We start from the raw sequence: 14,206 nt of genomic DNA, 5'->3' as shown, positions 1-14,206 counted from the left end.
CAGTTTTATTTGAGGGGCCACCACTGGTCTGAGGTAATAAAGTATGGTGGCCCTGACACCTGGTGAAAAGCTGTGGCAGAGCTAAATTGAGGTCCTGAAGGAAAGAAAATTACACTAGCACTGATACTATCTAGTTTGAGTAACAAAGCCTTCGGAAGAAAACAACCAATTTCAGTGAGCACCAAGGCTCTCTCAAGAAAATTAAAGAATATTGAAGGAAACCTGATCCTAAATGGAAAAAAATTAAGTTCTTGAAAGCATTACCTCAGAAAATGCAAAATGGTAAAGGAAACCCGGATCTTAAATGATAAAAAGATTAGGTTCTAGAAAAGTTTACCTCAGAAAATGTGAAATAGCAGAGAACAGTGGTTCATCTAAACCTCTTTGAATGAAAGGAGCAAAAAGAGAAGGCAGATTAAAATTGGAACGCCAATAGGAAGGTTAATAAAAAGATGGCACACAAAGGCCCATGAGGAGAATTATCTCTTTTGTGAGGGGATAAATAGAGAACAAAGGATCCTTCCTCCTACAGTGTGAAATGCAGCCAAAAATGATAAGAGCATCAGGTCATGATGCAGGAGAAGGGACGAAGGAAAGATAAAGTAAGTGCAAATTCACTTCCAGACAGAGAAACTGTAGATATAGGAAAGAGAGGGAGGGGGGAAACTTAATTATCTGGGGAACATAAGTGAAAGAAAAAAGATTCAGCTGCTGTTGAATCTAAGATACAGGTAGTCCTCAACTTACAACAGTTCATTTAGCGACCATTCAAAGTTATAATGGCACTGAGAAAAGTGACTTATGGCCGTTTTTTACAATTACAACTGTTGTAGCATCTCCATGGTCACCAACCAAAATTCAGATGGTTGGCAACTGACTCAAGCTGCCAAGCGTCTCAATTTTGATCACATGACCCTGAGGATTCCACAATGGTCGTAAGTGTGAGAAACGGTTGTAAGTCACTTAGTTCAGTGCCATTGTAACTTTCAACGGTCATTAAATGAACTGTTGTAAGTCAAGGACTATCTGTATATAGCCCTGCAATGGCTGATTCCCAAAGGTTGTTTCAAATCCACATTCAGCCATGGAAGCTTCTTGGGGCACTCTGGGCCAGTACCTTTCTCTCAGCACAGCCTACCTTGCAGGGTTATTGTGGAGAAGATAGAGAGGATCCATTGAGTTCCTGGAATATAAATCTAATGAACACACATATACAAATAGAGAAGGGCTGTTTTATTCTTTGAATTGTCTTAGCTGGTAGAAAACAATTCCGGTTTTGGAATGTATCTTAGTTAACTTTTTAAATTAAGCAATCAAAGTTGTTATTTTTCAATTAAGGAAGCATAAAGTGATTCATTTTATGACAACATTCCCAGAGTATTTTGTTGGCAATGCAACAATTGTTGAAATGAATACAATAAAATTTGTGAAGGTACAATGCAATGCTGCATTTAAGTTTAGATAGAAGTGATGTAGACGTAAAAATGATCAGATGGCTAGTTTCTTAAATGTGTATGAAATGTGTCTGCTTCTTGGTTTGTGCTCATTTGTGCTGTCGTTGAAACTCTAAGTGCCTTAATAAATGCTACTTTCTGAAAGTTGTACAATCAGTTGGAAAAATGAGAATGTGCAAAGTGTACTAACTCAACAGGCTATCAAATGTAGTCTATTATTATCCCACCCAAATCATTCTAGGCTGAAGGCTGGCATTCTTAATGAACTTTTACAAGTCTTAAAGTTGCCAAGTTTGGAGACCCCTGATCTAGATTGTAAAATCTTGTTTTTAAAGTAACCCTTTAGTACATTGACTGGAATGGTTGTTGGTTGTTGTTTTTTTTTTGCCTGGGTGTCCTCATTTCTAGAGACATCCACAAGAAGATCAACTGGGGAGGGGAAATGATGACAACATTGTACCACAAAGTGCAACCCTTTTTTATTGGTGTTGTGACATTACATGCATCTACAAAAGAGGAGAATTCTGTGGCATCCTAAGGAGTTTTCTCCAACAGCAGGGTTCAAAGGAATGTGACTTAAGTGTATGTTGTTTTTTTTAAATGCCAAACTTCCCTGGAAAAGAAACAGTCTTTGGAGAAGTTTGATTATATACAATACTTAAAAGATTCAAATCTTCCCATAACACTAACAAACTAGATAGTCCTCAACTTACAACAGTTCATTCAGTGACCATTCGAAGTTACAACGGCTCCGAAACAAGTGACTTATGACCATTTTTCACACTTATGGCCATTGAAACATCCCCACGGTCACATGATTTATATTCAGATGCTTGACAACTGACTCACATTTATGATGGTTGCAGTGTCCCAGGTTCGTGTGTTTCAATACATATACTGTACATACACATATGGGGTGGGATTCAAATGGTTCGGACTGGTTCGGGTAAACCGGATGCTAATTTTACATCTGGTTCGCCGAACCAGTAGTTGCAAGGACTGGCTGGCCCCTCCCATCCCACCCCTCCCCTTCCAGGAGTCGCCACGCAGCCTGTTTTGGATGCCAGGTAAATGCAGCGCCTGCACGGAGACTCTGGGAAGGTGAAAAATGGGTCTCCCAGAAGTTCCGGAAGTCTGGAAACGGGCCCATTTCAGGCCTCCAGAGGGCCTCCAGCCTCCGGAGCCTGGGTAGGGCAAAAAACGGGCCTCCCAGAAGTTCCGGAAGTAGCCCGTGGGAGGCCGTTTTCACCCTCCCAGAGGCTCAAGGAAAGCCTCCAGAGCTTGGGGAGGGCAAAAATGCTCCCTGCCATTATGCTGGATGCTGAGTAGGCCACACCCACCATGGCCACACCCACCCAGCAACGGGGCAGATAACCAGTTGCTAAAATTTTTGAATTCCACCCCTGTACACATACATACATACACACACATATATACATAAATACACACATACATTATATACGTTAATCATTTTATAAAATATTTAGAAAAAGTAAATATTTATTTCTATTTAAAATAAAGAAAACACAAAAGCATACTTTGTACCATGTACTAATCACAACTCTTACTATGCGTTTTAATCACACAAATTATTAACATTTAACACAATGAACTTATGAAAATAAGAATGAAAATTTAGAAGCAAAACTGGTATATTCAAACCAAATTTTTGGAATCCTTCACTAGATGAAAAAATGCTTAGACAAATAATGGGGATCATTATGAAGCAGATCCAATTCAAGGTTTCAAACATAAGAATTAACTTGCTATTTTCAGGTTAGGATTCCTCCATTATGATACTTTGCCTCTTAAAAATCTATTAATTCCTAGACTGATAAGTAGGTGGGTGCTATACTTCCCAAGAGAAATGGAAATAACCTTTATTGTTTATTGTTACTTATAATTCATTATGATCCAAAATACATTATTTCACATCAATAAGCTCTTGCCTACTGTATATAATCAAACAGGATTATGTAGTTGGGCATCTCATCGTTTTGTCTTGAGCCCAGTATTCTTCAACATCTGTGTAAATGAGCTAGAAGAGAGTTCAGAAGAGAGATGTATCACATTTGCATATGACATCAAGCTGGGGAAAATTGCTAATATTTTGGAAGATCGACTTGAGCATTGGGCCCTATCCAATAAGGGGCAGTTCTAAGTGTTTCAGTGTATACAAACTAAGGTAATCATGCTGGTATTTTTCCCCACATACTTCAGATATTTGTATAGTGCCTTCAGACTGAGCGTTTTTTTAAGAAAAGGAAGCTGCTGAAGCTCAATCCATAGTCCATATACACATTGCGGGAATTTTAAATAAAATGATTGCTGTGGGTGAAGTTTATTCCTCAGTATATAAGCACCTACAGAGACTCTATCCCATGTCTGCCTTTTTATGAGAAGTAAGATTATCACTCTTCCCACAAACCAGGCATTTGTAAGGTTTCTCCCCTGTGGATTCTTTTATGGGAAGTAAGATTACTACTCATACTGAAGCTTCTTCCACATTCCAGGCATGTACCACATTCAGTGCATTTATATGGTTTCTTTCCTGTATGAATCCTTTCATGGGAATTAAAGGAACTCAAGCCATTGAATCTTTTTTCCACATTCTAGACACTGATACAGTTTTCCCCCCGAGTGGATCTGCTTATGGAAAATCAAACGGCTGCTCCACCTGAAATTCTTTCCACACTCTAAGCATTTGTACAGTTTTTCCCTGAGTGGATCCTTTTATGGGAAGTAAGGTTTCTGCTCATACTGAAGCTCTTTCCACATTCCACACATTTATATGGTTTTTCCCCCGTATGGATCCTTTTATGAGAATTCAGCGAACTCTTCTGACTGAAGTTCTTTCCACATTCTAAGCATTTGTATGGTTTCTCTCCTGTGTGGATCCTTTTATGGGAAGTAAGAGAGCTACTCGTGCGAAAGCTCTTCCCACATACCATACATTTATATGGTTTTTCCCCTGAGTGGATTCTTTTATGGGAATTAAAGGAACTCAGGCTACTAAAGCTTTTCTCACATTCCAGACATTTGTAGGGTTTCTCTCCTGTGTGGACCCTTTTATGAGAGGCAAGGTGACCACTCTTAGTGAAGATCTTTCCACATTCCATACATTTATATGGATTTTCCCCCATATGGATCCTTTTATGAGAATTCATCGAACTACTCTGACTGAAGTTCTTTCCACACTCTAAGCATTTGTATGGTTTCTCTCCTGTGTGGATCCTTTTATGGGAAGTAAGAGAGCTACTCGCGCAAAAGCTCTTCCCACATACCATACATTTATACGGTTTTTCCCCTGAGTGGATTCTTTTATGGGATTTAAAGGAACTCAGGTCACTAAGGCTTTTCCCACATTCCAGACATTTATAGGGTTTCTCTCCTGTGTGGATCCTTTTATGAGAGCTAAGATGACCACTCTTACTGAAGTTCTTTCCACATTCCATACATTTATATGGTTTCTCTCCGGTATGGGTCCTCTTGTGGGATGTAAGATTACTGCTCATTCTGAAGCTCTTTCCACAGTCCAGGCATTTATATGGTTTCTCTCCTGAGTGAATCCTTTTATGGAAAGTAAATGGACTCAAACCACTATAGCTTTTTCCACATTCCAAGCATTTATATGGTTTTTCTCCTGAATGGATCCTCTTATGTGAAGTAAGGCAACAATTCCACCTAAAGCTTTTTCCACACTCGGTGCAGTTATAAGGTTTTTCTCCAATATGGGTATTTTGAGGTAATTTATGAGGAAAGCTCCAGTCGCAATTTTCCCCATATTCTGTACATTCATAATGCTTCTCTTTATTTTGGATTTTGCAATATTCACACAAATCTGATTTATCTCTGAATATTTTGCCACACTTTGTACAAGTTTTTTCTTTCTCATCTTGGGCCAGAAAGATGTGGATTTCTGCACTTTGAGAAGTAGGGGATTTCTCCATCCAATTGCTGAACTGGCTTTCTTCTCTTATTTCTGGTCCCTGCTGTTTTCCAAATTTCCTTTCCCCAGTTTTTATTTTGGTTCTTCTGGAAATCTCCACAGCTTGTTTTTTATAATCCTCATTCTCCTGTCCATCACCTGTTTTGGATATAAAACAGAAACATTCATTGTATTTAGTTAATGCACAAACTGAGGGTGCCATCAGATTTCAAATCCATCTAGATGCATCTTTTATTTTCTCCCCCTTCCTTTTCTTCCATTATTATGGACCATGTGGTGGAATCATGAATGAGACACTACTTTACAGGAGCTTCCCTCCTTTCTGTCATCCAATTATCCAGAATGTGAGCTTTTCTTTGACATCTAGGTAGTTGATGCACAATGTTCTATAGTATTCTTGTCCCTTGTGAATTTAGTGTTGGCATGATACTTGGGAAAGCTGTTATCACAGCTCTACTGCTCTTTATTAATCAATTGCAAGGCAGCAATAGGCACTCTTGAAATTTGCCTTGATACAATAATGGACCATTAATAAAGGAGAATGTTTGTAGCTCAGGGTTGACATGAGGGGTCCTTGGTGCTCTCTGAGCTTGCTTGTTTTCTTGCATACTTCATGCAGGAAGAAAAGTTGTTCTTTGGTCAAAGTATGCAAGCTCAGAGAGCACCAAGGACCCCTCATGTCAACCGTGAGCTACAAATATTCTCCTTTATTAGTACTTCATATGGGCATCAAACACTTCAGACATCATGCAAATGGGAAAAATTTGTGTGCAGACAACTCTCACCAAAGAACAACTTTTCTTCCTGCATGACGTCTGCAAAAAAACAAGCACGCACAGAGAGCACCAAGGACACAGTAATGGACTGGATGAGGACGAAGAAATCGAAATTAAAGTAAGAGGAAGGAACCGTTGATAAAGAAAAATCTGAATGGGGACTTCCGGTTTGCTGCTTGTCCCCGCTGGACACTCCTTCGGGATCGTCGAACCCACTGCCTGTAAGAGCCGCCTTTTTCAGCGGAATGGCGGCTCGAAAAAACTCCGTTTCCATTAGGAAACGGAGATAGAGCCGGCTGGGGTGGGTAGAGTCCTCTGCCTAATCCCAAAAGTTTTTTATTTACTTTTGGGAGGGAGCGGAAGAGACTCCCCAGCCGATGCTCCGGGCTCTGGGAAATCTCTGCTACACGCAGAGCTAGGGGGCAAAAGCAAGCCTGTAAATCTGTCAAATAAATTAATTAAAGAAGATATGAGCTGGACCTTTGATTCTGAAGCGCAAGTATTCTTTTTATTCTATTTTGCCTAAGAAGTGAAGTGAAGGGAAAAAAGTTTTTTTTAAAATGGCGATTGCTGCTGCGGCTTGAAGAGAGGCTGAAAGGGAAACTCCTTCCGTTTTTAATTACAAAGTAGCGGAATGAATACTTTTGGCTGTAACTGAAGGCAAAATCTCACTCTCATTTCGGTTTTTTTTTCTTTTTTCTTTCTCTTTGAGGATCTGATATTGATCTTGGTTGGAAAAAAGTTTTTTTTTCTCTCTTTTCCAGTAAATTTTGTCTGCGTGGAAAAATGGCACTGAGACTTATAAAACTAGACAAACAGGCAGTGGGGGGGATTCCCCCATTAATAAATTACATCAACAAGTTTTAACCCTCCAGTCACAGAAACCTGACTTTAATATAATAGAATTTCTTCTTGAGGAGATTGTAAGAAGGGATGAGATTGTGAATCAGCAACTTGAAAAATTTAAGTTGGAAATCAAAGAAATTGGTGAATTGGTGAAATCTAAGTTTGGCTTTCTGGATCGAAAGATTTTAAAAGTAGCTAATGGCTTAGCAGACTTTATGACTCAGTTGGAAGCAAATACTAACTCTAAAATGAAAGAAACTGAGGAGAATTTGGATGACAAGATCCAAAAAATTAAAAAGGATTTGGCAAACATTCAGGATAATAGTTCAGAAGACAAACTTAAAATGGAGGCTGATCAAAAGACTGTTATTGAAGAAAATGTACAACAGAGGATTGAAAGAGAAGTTTTAATGATCCAATACAATTTTACAGAATATGCAATTAGACTGAGAGGTTTGCAGGAAGATGACAGAGATGATTTAAGGAAGATATCTTCTGAAATTCTGGCTGGGATTTTAAAGGTTCAACCTGATGAAGTGTTTTGCAGGATTGACAGAATTTATAGAATAAACTCCTGGTTGGTAAAACAAAGGCAATTGCCTAGAGATGTGGTGATTTATTTTACAGACAAAGAAATTAGAAATAATATTGTCCAGAATTCTTATGATTCTGCTTTGCAATTTCGTGGAAGAAAGATTTGGATTTTTAAGGAACTCCCGCCCAAGATGTTAATGGAGAGGAAGAAATTTGGTTTTCTAGTGAATGAGTTAAAAAAAAGGAATATTCTATTTAGGTGGGACGTCCCAGTTGGTTTAATATTGAGACACCAAGGAGTAAGATACCAACTGGATACTGTCGAAAAAGCGGAAGAATTTTATCAAAAAATTTTAAAAATAAATTTAACATCTTTAGGCATAACACAGGACAAGCAAAAGGAGTTGGAAATAAAGGGAAAACATCAAATTACAGAGGCTGTGGTAGATAAACTGTCTTTGGACTCCTTGGATACCCCAGCTGGACTGTCTATAAATTTGAGAGCAGTGTCATCTGATTCTAATGTGATTAACTATCAACTTACAAACAAGTGCGTAAATCAACCAGTTGATATACAAGTGAAGGAAAAGACATATGGGATAATAAAACAAAACCAACAAGATCAATTTACAAAGCAGAATGACAACCGATCAGCTGATACACAACTTGTAGGAAGGAAATCTGGATGGAAATGCAACCCGCAAAAGAAAAAGAAAAGAAACAGATTTCGTAGAAATAGTAGTTTCTAAATCAAGCAACAGTGAAGCCAGGGATTTTAAAAAAATAAATGAACATGTGAAAAGATATTGGAGGCGAATTATCGTTTAATACTATCTTGAGGAAAGTGGCAGATCTCTGCAATGCCGTGATTTTGGGATGTGGAAAGAGCCTTACATTGTTGGATTTGAACTATCTATTTTGGATTTCTTTTACCGATAAATATATTATATCTATTTTGAGTTACAAGGCAAGAGAGTCATGCTGGGGCATGCAGAAGATCTGGCTGTTACCCACAAAGATGATGGGGATTTATAATCCTGATGAAAACCACAATTACAACTATATGGAATATAATTATAATGTCACTCGGGTGGTTGTTTTTATTTTTATATACACATGAGGATATTTATTATTGATGGGGGCAGAAGATGACTGAAGATTTTGAATAAACTGTTGCACCAGGATGCTATGTTACCCTATTATGGATGATGGATTTAACAATCTAGTGGAAAGACATCAAAGAAGATACTAAATGAATTATAAATTTAAAGTTATTGTCTTTTTTTATAAAATGGAATGTATATATAGACATATGTATATTTTAGTAGAGTGGGCAGTGGATTATATTTAGAATTGTAGTGTATGGTAATCTTGCAGGAAACTGGGTTGAAATAGGCTAGTTTAGTGATTGATTAGTTTAAGAAAAAGGATTTTTAAGACATATATTTTGGGGAGTGGAAGAATCGGATAGAACTGAACAAATGTTAAATTTGGAGAAGGCTGCTTTGAAATGTTAAATTAATATATATAATATATATAAAAGTAAAGGTTATGTTGTTGTAATAATAATATTTTACAAGTTTGGGGGAGGAGAAAAAGGGTAGATTGTGAAAAGCGGAGAAAAGCGGAGTTATAAGAATACTTTGCTAAGGGTCAGTACTTTGAGGAGTGAGTAAGGGCATGGTAAAATATTATGTAATTAATTATGAATTAGCTTATTGTTGTGAAGAAGAAGTCACAGGGGGGGATGGGTGGTGAGGGGGGGTTAGGGAAGAAGGGAGGAAAAGGGGGAAAAACTTGTATTTGAAAAACTTTTTCAATAAAAAAAAAAAGAAAAAGAAAAATCTGAATGTACAAGGAAAATTAAAATCTAAACAGGAATTGAACTCCCAAGGGGTACAAGTGGACTGGTGGACATATCTACAGATCCAATCTAAATACAAAAAAGACAGAGATAGGAAAGGTATTAACGGTGAGTTACAAGAATTAGACAAAATTTTGATGAGCCAAGAAAAAGGCATGATTTCGAAAACTTATAAATTGTTGATGAGAATAGAGATAGGTGATGAGATAATTAAGGATACAATGACTGCCTGGGGGAAAAACTTTGGATATTCAATTCATTTAGAGAAATGGCAAGAGATTTGGTGGGAGAATATGAAATTAGTAGTCTCTACGGCATACAAAGAAAACATCTACAAGAAGATATACAGATGGCATCTTCCCCCCGATAGACTAGCTAAAATGTTCACTGGACAATCTGCGGAATGCTGGAAATGTAGGTGTGAGCGTGGCACCTATTACCATCAGTGGTGGACGTGCCCGAAAGCAGAATTCTGGGGGAAAATAAAAAAATGGCTGAATGAGATTTTAAATCAAAAGATTGAATGGCAACCAGAGACATGCCTGCTCGGCTCCAAACCGGAAAGTATTAAAAGAGACTTATGGTATCTTGCACTACACATCATCACAGCGGCGAGATTGGCGTACGCTCAACTTTGGAAAAGTCAAAATATCCCAACAGAAGAAGCTATTATAAAGAAGATTTTAGACTGTGCAGAAGCAGATAAATTGACCAAAAAATTAAAAGACAGAGATCAAACACAAATATGTTTATCTTGGGAAAAATTCTATAGGTGGCTAGAGAAGAGGAAAATATAACCCAAATTAGATGAGGAATTATATTTATTGAGAAATTTATATTATACAAGTAAAGTGAGGTCGGATAGACCTAATTGTTTTATAAAGATATGCAAGATGTTCTGTCTTCTCCAGATTATAATATAGATATACAGTACCGAATACTAGGTTATTAAGGTACTGCTTATAGGTATGCTAGTTTTGTTTGTTGTTGTTGTGTTAACTTGTATGTTTTGTTTGTTATTTATATGTGTTGTTCTTTTGTTTTTAATGGAAAATGTAAATAAAGATTATTTTAAAAAAAATAAAGAAAAATCTGGATTTTGGAACTGAAAATATCTGGGATAAGATTGCATTCTCTTTTAAAAAGTAGCTACCTACCCAGCCTTGGAGTCCTCTTTCTTCCACAGATGTCTCTGGATCTGCAGGTAGCAGCTATAACCAAGAAGGTCTTATGGAAAATGGCAGGGTCATTTCACTAAGTTTTCAAACATTTTGAGAATCCAGCCAAACAGAGTCCAGCCCAATTTCTACCAGTTTCATCCCTAGTAATGCTGATATTTTTCAAATTCCATCAGTTTAGAAATAAAAAAGAAGAATGAAAGGAGCTTCTAAGGTAATATGCAAACCAAGGGAGGCAACACCAGAAATCTACTGGGAGGGTGCTCTTTCCTTCCTCTAAGGACACTGTGCCTAAAGACAGATTTTAGCCCTTTCTACCACAGGGAGGAACAGTGCAGTTAAAAGATATTTTCTTCCACTGGAAAACAGAATAAACCAGCATTTGCTGTAAAAAGCAAATATATTGTTTAGTTTGGATTTACTCTCCCCAGCTATCTGAACCTAGAACAAAGAGGATCAGGTAACAATAACAGAGTTGGAAGGGACCTTGGAGGTCATCTAGTCCAACCCTCTGCTCATGCAGGAGACCTGTACTAGGGATTCGAACTGCTGACCTTTCTGATCGATAAGCTCAGTGTCTTAGCCACTGAGCCACCTAGTCAGGCTAAGGATCACTTACTTATGGAGGCTAGGTTCTCAGAAATTTCCATCATGATCTCTCTGTAGAGGGTTCTTTGGTCCAAGTCCAGCAGAGCCCACTCTTCCTTAGAGAAAAATACAGCTACCTCTTCAAAAGATATGGGATTCTGTAACAGAAAGGAAACATTCCCAATTAATGAACAGGGCCAGGAAGGATTTGCACATATTCTTTTTAAAGAACAAACACTATGCAGCTTAGAGTTTGTTTTCTTGTTAATGTATAAGACCAGAAAGTACTGTAAGTTCTCTGTCAGATTTTTCAGGTCATACAGCCTGCTAATTGAAACAGGATCGAGAAGCAACATTCTACTGTAAAAGTTAGCTGCATCAATTTTCATTCATTCTTTGTATCTCATGGAACCCCATCAATTTCTCACAGTAATCTAGGGTTCAAGAAAGAACTGTTTGGAAAACCCTGCTGTTTTACTGAATAAATGTTGCTGATTCTGCAGAATTTGGCAGCAAATCCAACATCTTATGGAAACAACTGATGAGATAGGCCTTGGGTGCACCATCAATCACAGTTGGCATCCCTTCCTGGAAAGTGGCTTACTCAACAAGGAGTTGGGAGATTCCTGTTTGACATTTTAACCTGTGGCTTATATTGTCCCTTAGGGATCAACATAATTCTTCATTCTGCGCCTAAATATTGAAAAGGAAGACGTCTTTGTGAGGTGCCATCAAATAGGCTGTCATGAGATCACTGGAGCTGTGCCTGTTCTAAAAAAAATTGGATTAGATTGATACTAATGCAGTGGAAGAAATTCACTCTGGAAAAAAGGTTTCAGACAGTTTTGGGGACAGTCTTAGAATACAGAAGAAGGAAGGCATTCTTTTCCTACCTGAGTTTGAAGCCCAACAGCTGTTCCTGCTCCACCATAAAGAAGAGATGTTTCTAAAGATACCATCAATGTTGCTTTGTTCTCTGCTAGGAAGACAAAAGTTGAGGAAATACATATTTTAAAAATTAACAATACATTTTGGAGCATAGCAATAAACCTTGGCCATTCCTCCACATACAGCAATGGAGTGCAACTAAATTTCCTAAAAGAAAGTAGTTCAGACAGGCAAAGTCCCAAAGAGACCCAGCCTGCTGATATACCTGCTGATATGCTCTGAGATGGAGTCTCCTGGAATATCACCCCAACAGGTTCCTTAAGGGGGCGTGATGAATCCACCCTTTTGGAGGGTTCAGCAGCCATCTCCCTGTAAGCCCCTTGAATCTGAAGCAGCAGCCAAGAGAAAAAAGGGAGAATACGTTACTATTGTTTATTCCCCAATTCCACTTTCCTCTAGAACAGGGGTGTCAATCTGGCCCGTGGGACTGGCCTGGAAATAGCAAAAGACCGGCCTACGCTGCCCTGTTTTCGGCCTGGATGGCCTCCTGCAGCACTTTGCTGGTCCGCACCCTATTTTGGCTGGCAGAGTGCTACAGGAGGCTGTCCAAGCCCCAAAATGGGGCACGGGGGGTGGGGGGGCTCATGCGGCTCCCCTGCACCAGCAGGGTGCTGGAGGTGCCCATCCTGTCTCCCCCCCCCATGGCCGGCCTGTAGAGGAAAACTCCAATGCTGATCCGGCCCTCGAAGAAATCCAGTTTGACACTCCTGCTCTAGAAACACACGAATCTTTCCAAAGAGGAAAACAAATTTTATCTATGGCAGTAGCACCCACAAGGAAAACATTCATGAATTCAATAACACTGGTCTTCATGCCTTGACCCTTTTGAATAGCCTTGCTCAGGAGTCTCCAACTTTTTCGGCTTTGTGGACCTGTGGCAGAGGGCGGGGAAGAGGGGATAGTTCCATGCAAGCAGCGGGCGTGTGCACTCACACGCAAAACCCCATTTGTGCAAGCAGCAGGTGCACAAATGGAGCTTCACGCGCGAGTGCCCGCCACTTTTGCAAATAGAGCTTCTCGCGCACGTTCACCTGCTGTTTGTGCAGCCCAGTTCCGAATGGCCTCAGGGGCTGGGGACCCCTAGTGTTGCTGATATCTTCTTACCTGCAATTCTCTCTGCTTTTTTTCCTCTGCCTGGCTCAGGAGGAAACCTTCTGCAAGGGCCACCGCCTGAGAACAAGTCTCTGCTCCACACTCCCGAACCCAGCTCTCAATTTCTGGGGATAGGATGGCCAGGAACTGCTCAAGAACCACCAGGTCCAGCATCTGAACTTTTGTGTGCTTCTCCGGTTTCAGCCATTGACAATAAAGGTGGTGAAGTCGGCTGCAAACTTCTCTGGGCCCCTCAGCCTCCTGGTAGCAAAACTCTCTGAAATGGAGATGTTGTACCTCCCAACTGGTAGTTCCTTCTTCCAGGGCTTTGTGTTTGGTTCTTTCCTGGAATTTCCCACTAGTCCCAACTAGGACAATATGGGACCTTTCTTCTTTCCCTGCTTTGTCATGTGACACCATTTTTCTCTGTGCTGAAATGCACAGAGATGAAATTGAAGGCTCTGTTAGATTTAGAAAGCAATGGTCATTTCTGGGAGAAAGACTACAACTTGAACCACTTTAAATGATGGGCTGTCTTAGTCTCCAGAGAACAGGAAACTTTGCCCGCAGCGGAAGGAAGGGAATCTGTTTCCATAAAGGATAGTGGGGTGGAGGGGAAATTAAGTCAGAAAAAAAAGAAGTATACAAGCATCCACTTAGAATAACACTACAGGCAGGGGTGAACCACAGCAGGGGGACGAAAGAGCTTCATTTATCTGGGAACCTGAAATGACTCTTGATTTAAATCATATGGTAAAAAGCACCCAAAGAAGAAAGAACATCATCAGCAGAAAAAAACCAAACAAACTCAACCCTCGCCTGTTTTTGGAAATGGTTCAAGAGGGAACACGCATGCGCACACACACACACACAAGAGAGGGAGAGAGAGGGAGAAAAAGGGAGAAAGAGAGAGATGAGAGACAGAGAGGGCTGCCTGCTGTTTTCTGCTGTAGTTGGGCAGTGAGAGAGAGAGAGAT

At 39.5% G+C, this 14,206-nt stretch overlaps 1 protein-coding gene across 1 annotated transcript in view; it reads right to left on the bottom strand.

Moving 5' to 3' along the window:
• Nucleotides 1–1,908: 1,908 nt before the first annotated feature.
• LOC117668099 (uncharacterized) overlaps nucleotides 1,909–14,206 on the bottom strand; it is a 31,357-nt gene continuing 19,059 nt past the window's right edge. The window contains 9 exon segments of the mRNA XM_087885355.1: nucleotides 1,909–3,907; nucleotides 3,909–4,060; nucleotides 4,062–4,171; nucleotides 4,174–5,541; nucleotides 10,581–10,634; nucleotides 11,221–11,347; nucleotides 12,083–12,168; nucleotides 12,343–12,463; nucleotides 13,242–13,690. Coding sequence (XP_087741481.1) covers nucleotides 3,829–3,907; nucleotides 3,909–4,060; nucleotides 4,062–4,171; nucleotides 4,174–5,541; nucleotides 10,581–10,634; nucleotides 11,221–11,347; nucleotides 12,083–12,168; nucleotides 12,343–12,463; nucleotides 13,242–13,690 — 2,546 coding nt within the window. The 3' untranslated portion in view covers nucleotides 1,909–3,828.

The sequence above is a fragment of the Pantherophis guttatus genome, chromosome 2 (genome assembly GCF_059756535.1).
Source record: "Pantherophis guttatus breed Tessera chromosome 2, ASM5975653v1, whole genome shotgun sequence".
Lineage (NCBI taxonomy): Eukaryota > Metazoa > Chordata > Lepidosauria > Squamata > Colubridae > Pantherophis > Pantherophis guttatus.
The sequence above is the reverse complement of the archived record's forward strand: the minus strand, read 5'-3'. Positions and strand labels throughout refer to the sequence as shown.